General features: G+C 47.0%; 1 protein-coding gene across 1 annotated transcript in view; it reads left to right on the forward strand.

The window, feature by feature from the left end:
* Positions 1-7,007, forward strand: part of LOC139024922 (protein 4.1-like) — a 39,503-nt gene that overhangs the window by 8,093 nt on the left and 24,403 nt on the right. The window contains exon 3 of the mRNA XM_070439908.1: positions 6,153-6,559. Coding sequence (XP_070296009.1) covers positions 6,153-6,559 — 407 coding nt within the window. The remainder of the gene's footprint in view (positions 1-6,152; positions 6,560-7,007) is intronic.

Raw genomic sequence — 7,007 nt, forward strand, 5'->3', positions numbered from 1 at the left:
CAAAGAGAGAGAACAGTAGTCAGTAGAGTGGTGTTATTGTTCAGGGGAAGCAGTAGTTAGTAGAGTGGTGTTACTGGTCAGGGAAACAGTAGTCAGTAGAGTGGTGTTATGGTCAGGGGAAACAGTAGTCAGTAGAGTGGTGTTACTGGGCAGGGGAAACCACTAGTCAGTAGAGTGGTGTTACTGGTCAGGGGAAGCAGGAGCCAAGTAGTCAGTAGAGTGGTGTTATTGTTCAGGGGAAGCAGTAGTCAGTAGAGTGGTGTTACTGTCAGGGAAACAGTAGTCGTAGAGTGGTGTTACTGGTCAGGGGAAGCAGTAGCCAGTAGTCAGTAGAGTTGGTGTTACTGGTCAGGGGAACAGTAGTTAGTAGAGTGGTTGTTACTGGTCAGGGGAAACAGTAGTCAGTAGAGTGGTGTTACTGGTCAGGGGAACAGTAGTCAGTAGAGTAGTCAGAGATTCTGAACTGGTGCTTTGTCTTCAAGCTATTAACCAAGACATTTTATTTTTTGTGTGGTATGCAGTAGGGATGCAGTGCTGCAAGGCGTGGGGACGTAATTCAAGCGGGCAGTTGTCATATTGACACCATCGGGGGTATTAGCCAACTGACAAACTCTGTCGTCCTGCGTGATGTTGATTGGACATCTACCGGCACATTGTGTGTCAGCAGCCATAGAAAACAGGAAACCGACAAGGTCGCCATGACAGCTAGCATGATGATTACACGACTAATCTTGAGATTCTGAACTGGTTCTTTGTCCTTCAAGCTATTTACCACAGAAATGTATTTTTTGTGTAGTAGTTTTTTTAACCACACACACATGCATACACATTTACACACGCACACACGGAGCACACATCAATGCCAGTGGAGGCTGCTAACGGGAGGACGGCCTCATAATAACGGTGAATGGAATGGCATCAAACACATGGAAAGCACGTTTTCCATCTATTTGATACCGTTCCGCTGATTCCGCTCCACGACTTTGCCACGAGCCCGTCCTCCCTAATTAAGGTGCCACCAACCTCCTGTGATTCACACACACCATGGACAGACCGAGGTGTCTCTTTTGATAAAGCAGGAAGTAGACACTTCTTGGTGTTTTCGTCTTTGCCACCAACCCTTTTTCAAAGCGACTCATTTAGACACCACACAGAATGGTTAATAGTAGTAGTGTGCTTCAGAATTCAGCACTCTCTTTGCAGTGTTCAAAGTAAAGTAATGTAAAGTAATTTAAAAGTAAAGTAATGTAAAGTAATGTAAAGTAAATTACTTTACATTACTTTAACATTACTTTACTTTACTTACATCACATTATTTAAATTACTTTACATAAAGTAATGTGATGTAATGTTAAGTAAAAGTAATGTAAAGTAATTTAAAGTAAAGTATGTAAAGTATGTAATGTGATGTAATGTAAAGTAATGTAAAGTAATGTAATGCAGACCTACTATGTCTACTGCACTTTAATAGAGGAGAATGACCCAATGTTCTACTTGTTAGTCTGTAGCCTATTGCCTATGCTCTGAGCCCATGATCAGCGCTGGGGAGGGAGTCACTGTTTAAAGACTGGAAATCAGACGATTATAGTGATGAAGGTAATTATGTCTCTACTAACTACTGAGCAGCCGAGAGTGGAGGAGACAGAGCAGAGAGAGGCTGAACGGTGGATCTGRGCTACGTCCCAATTGGCACCCTATTCCCGTGAAAGCGCTAACCACTGCTTTTAATCAGGGCAAGGCGACCGGAATCATGACCGAATACAAACGGTGTAGCTATTCCCTCCGCAAGGCAATCAAACAAGCCAAGCGTCAGTATAGAGACAAAGTAGAGTCGCAATTCAACGGCTCAGACACGAGAGGTATGTGGCAGGGTCTACAGTCAATCACGGACTACAAAAAGAAAACCAGCCTCGTCGGGGKCCCCGATGTCTTGCTCCCAGACARAMTAAACARCTTCTTTGCTCGCTTTGAGGACAATACAGTGCCACCGACACGTCCCGCTACCAAAACCTGCGGACTCTCCTTCACCGCAGCCAACGTGAGTAAAACATTTAAATGTGTTAACCCTCGGCAAGGCTGCCGACCCAGACGGCATCCCTAGCCTCGTCCTCAGAGGCATGCGCAGACCAGCTGGCTGGTGTGGTTTCGGAACATATTAATCAATCCTTAATCCCATTTGCTGTTCCCACATGCTTCAAGAGTGCCACCATTGTTCCTGTTCCCAATAAAGCTAAGGTAACTGAGGCTAAACGACTAATACCGCCCTGTAGCACTCAGTCCATGCATCATGAAGTGTTTTTTGAGAGACTTAGTCAAGTGATCATATCACCTTCCACCCTACCTGACACCCTAGACCGCCCCAATTTGCTTAACGGCCACACATAGGTCACAGACACACTGCCCTAACCCACTGGACAACAAGGAATACCTATGGTTAGAATGCTGTTCAATGCGACCTACAGCTCGGATTTAACACATAGTACCCTCCAAACTCGTCGGCTCCTGTGGCAACTAGGGTCCTGGACTTCCTGACGGGCCGCCCCCAGGTGGTGAGGGTAGGACAAAACCTCACCCCGCTGGTTCTCAACAATGGGGCCCACAAGGGTGCGTTCTCAAGCCTCGTCTCCTGGTACTCCCTGTTCACCCACGACTTGCGTGGCCATTGCACGCCTCCAACTCAATCATCACAGTTTGGCAGACACGACACTAAGTGGTAGGCTTTGATTTTTACCAAGCAACGACGAGGAGGTGAGGGCCCTTTCGGATGTGGTGTCAGGAAAATAACCTCACACTCAACGTAAACAAAATAAAGGACGATGATCGTAGGACTTCAGGAACGGCAGAGGGATAGCTCCCGCCCTATCCACATAACGAGAGGCAGTAGTGGAGTAAGGTGGAACGTTTTAAAGTTCCTCGGCGCACACATCAGCGGAACAAACTGAATGGTCTGCCCACACAGAACAGTCGTGCTGAAGAAGGCGCAACAAGCGCTCTTCAACCTACAGGAGGCTGAAGAAGTTTGGCTTCGTTCACAAAAAAACAAACTTTTAACAGCATGCACAATCGAGAAGATCCTGTTGGGCTGTATCACCTGCCTGGTATGGCAAACTGCTCCGCCACAACCGTAAGGCTCCTCCCAGAAGGGTAGTGAGGTCTGCACAAACGTATCACCACCGGGGGCAAACTACCTGCCCTCCACGACGACTCTACACCACCCGATGTCACAGGAGACCAAAAAAGATCATCAAGGACAACAACCACCCGAGCCAACTGCTGTTCACCCCGCTATATCTAGAAGGCGAGGTCAGTATAGGTGCATCAAAGCTGGGAAACGAGAGGACTCAAAAACAGGCTTCTACGTCAAGGCCATCAAGACTGTAAAGCAGCCAACCACTAACATTGAGTGGCTGCTGCAACATACGACTAACTCCAGCCACTTAATAATCTAAAAATTGGATGTAATAATGTATAACTAGTCACTTTAAACAATGCCACTTTCATATAATGTTTACATACCTACATTATCATCTCATATGTATAATACACCTGTACTCTATACCATCTAACTGCATCTTGCCCTATGCGTTCTATACCATCACTCATATCATATATTCTTTTTTATGTAGCATATTCTTATTCATTCCTTTACACTTGTGTGTAAAAGGTAGTTGTTGTGAAATTGTTAGTTTACTTGTTAGATATTACTGCATGGTCGGAACTAGAAGCACAAGCATTTCGCTACACTCGCATTAAACATCTGCTAACCATGTGTATGTGACCAATAAAATTTGATTTGATTTGATTTAGTGCACTACTTTTGACCAGAGCCCCTATGAGGTCCTAGTGCACTACATAGTGAATAGGGAGCTGTTTGGGACGTACCCCTGAGATCTCCTTGTGAGCGTCTGATTAAATCAACTCAGTGCTCCTCACCTTTCTCTGAACTGTGGAGCCTCACTGTATTATTAGTCGTTGAAGGGCCCTTGTGAGTCGGTCCGCTATTGTTCTGGCGTGTACTTACTGAGTAGATAGTAGATACACACTGTGACTAGACTAGACAATAAGTCAGGAGAGATCCAAGCGAAAGCAGAACACTGAAGATTATTTGCTAGCCTGGTCCCAGATCTGTCTGTACTGTCTTGCCAGATATTATGGTCATACATTGACAATGACTCAGGAGAGATCCAAGCCAACACAGATTTTGGACCGGTCTAGTTGTGTGCTGCTGTCATTGTCAGATTTGTCCCTGTCATAGGGCAGCAACTAGATGAACCACTATCAGGCTGGGTAGAGCTGGGTAGAGCTGGGCTCGGCAGAACTGTGTCAGTCAACCCCAGGGGGTGGGAAACACTGATTTGGGGCTCCATGATTAAAGAGCGACTGAACGCACCAATTCCACATGTTTCTCTGTTGCTCATTAAGAAAAATTAGATTTCAGTCTTGGGGGTGTGGTTCAATGTGGCAGTTACTGATGTTTGTCCCTCATGAGACACCATAGGAACAAAGCCAGTATTACTTCCTCAAAATAGTCAGAAGGAATCTGAGATAATTCAAGAATTCTGTATTTCATTTTGACGTTTTTTTTCTTATGCAATAGAATATAGCTAGAATATTGAATATAGAATATAGAAATACCGCTAGAATATAGAAATATAATATTGCTTACTAACACTAAAATGACTGGTTGTAGTGGCAAGGCCTGGTCTTCTTAGTGGCTGGTCACTCATCCTGCTCTATCTCCCCATGATGTCCCCATGATGTTCCCATGATGTTCCCATGATGTCCCCATGATGTTCCCATGATGTCCCCATGATGTCCCCATGATGTTCCCATGATGTCCCCATGATGTTCCCATGCTGAATTACCAGCAGTAGCAGCATACAACCATGGACTCCACCAGCACAATGATCAGCCTCTATCTCCCCATGATGTCCCCATGATGTTCCCATTATGTTCCCATGCTGAATCACCAACAGTAGCAGCATGGAGACTCCACCAACACAATGACATGACTGGGGCCTAATAAAGCCGGCGTTGCCATGGTGACCCCTACCCAGCATGCAGCGCCAGAGGGTGGGGAGAGAGAGATGAGGGGCTGTAAAGGCCCACTCCAGAACACACCACCACTCCATGATAATAATAATAATGGCTACCCCTCCTCTCCCTCCTCCTCTCCTTCCTCTCCCTCCCACCCATCCCTTCTCCCTCCTCTCTCTCCTCCTCTCCCTCCTATCTCTCCTCTACTTCCTTCTCTCCCTCCTCCTCTCCCCTCTCCCTGGGCATTTGTAGCATAAATGGCTGCCTGGGATTTAATGGAATAATAGCTAATAGGTGACCTGGTTCTGTCTGCGGTTGAACATTTTAAGTCTATCTCTAACAGCCACCTAAGGGGTTAGCGATCATCATCCATGATGATAAATTATCTACATTTAGTGCCCAACCAAAACTGATGATTATGGTCTACAGCTCTGCTGAGGCTGGGCTGAACAGTGTAGTGTTGTTTGTCTCAGCCATTCTCTCTTTCTCTCTCGCTCTGTATGTCCCTCTCGTCTGTCGCTCTCTCTCTGTATGTCTCTCTCGTCTGTCTCTCTCTGTCTGTCTCTCTCTCTCTCTTTGTCTCGCTCTCTGTCTCTCGCTCTGTCTCTCGTCTTTCACTCTCTGTCTGTCTCTCTCTTGTCTTTCACTCTCTGTCTGTCTCTCTCTTGTCTCTCGCTCTCTGTGTCTCTCTGTCTCGTCTCTCTGTCTCGTCTCTCTCTCTCTACTCCGTATTGACTAAGGAGGAGCAGAATCAGCAGCTTACATGACCCTGCTGAAGAGAGACATGCTGTTTCTCTGTCTTCTTCCTGTGTAAATAGGATCGTTAGGAACGTCCCCTGCCTTCTGTCTTTCTACTCTCCCTTGTGCTTGTGTGTGTGCTAAGTGTGTGTGTGCGCATGCGTGTGTGTTAAAAGTGTGTCCATTCAAAGGACAAATACAGAGTCACAATAAGAATCTGCTAGAAACAAGGAAGAGGCTAGACGGCATACTACCTTACCTGTAGTGTAATGACTATGTTACCAACATTTGAATAACATAGGCTCCAATCCCAGGTAAACTACCTGACCAAATCTCTTCATAACGGACTATTTACACTGGTTGTTTTCCCCATGCAGCTGTTGCCATGACGACAGACGAGGCGACAGAGCGACAGCAGCAAAAGAAGCCCGGCCAGCAGGAGGCAGAGCAGCATCAGGCCGCGCCCCCTGACCACGGGCCCTCTGAGTCCCAGGCTTCCAGCACTCCCGTCACCTCGATCCACAGCCCCGGCTCGCCCTCCTCACCCCAGCAGGAGGTGCAGCTGAGACCCCGCCAGCGCACCTCGGCCGGCCGTGGCCTCTCGCGACTCTTCTCCTCTTTCCTGAAGAGGAGGTCTCAGTGCGAGGGGGACGGGGGAGAGAAGGGGGAGAAAGGAAGGGACGGGGAAGAAGCCAAGGCGCCCATCGCTGACTGTGAGCCGGAGCTCAGGATCGAAGGCGATCAGAACCTCGACCTGCACTCACTCAGCAGCAACGAGGCTCAGGTGAGAGCCTATCACTCCTGCTACGCTGTCATACTGGGACTGTGTGTTGTTGTAGGGCTTGGAGCTCAAACAGTTCTATTTTTGTTTCAATCAAACAGAGGACATTTCTCAAATGTACAATCTTCGTCCCCATGTGCAGTTGCAAACCGTAGTCTGGCTTTTTTTATGGCGGTTTTTGAGTAGTGGCTTCTTCCTTGCTGAACGGCCTTTCAGGTTATGTCGATGTAGGACTCGTTCTACTGTGGCTATAGATTACGTTTGTAAACCCATTCCGTCCAGCATCTTCACAAGGTCTTTTGCTGTTGTTCCTGGATGTACTTGCACTTTTCGCACCAAAGTACGTTCATCTCTAGGAGACAGAAGCGTCTTCTTCTTGAGGCGGAATGACGGCTGCGTGGTCCCATGGTGGTTTAATACTTGTGTCTATTGTTTGTACAGATGAAGCGTG

Source organism: Salvelinus sp. IW2-2015, unplaced genomic scaffold (assembly GCF_002910315.2).
Source record: "Salvelinus sp. IW2-2015 unplaced genomic scaffold, ASM291031v2 Un_scaffold2018, whole genome shotgun sequence".
NCBI classification, from domain to species: Eukaryota; Metazoa; Chordata; class Actinopteri; order Salmoniformes; family Salmonidae; genus Salvelinus; species Salvelinus sp. IW2-2015.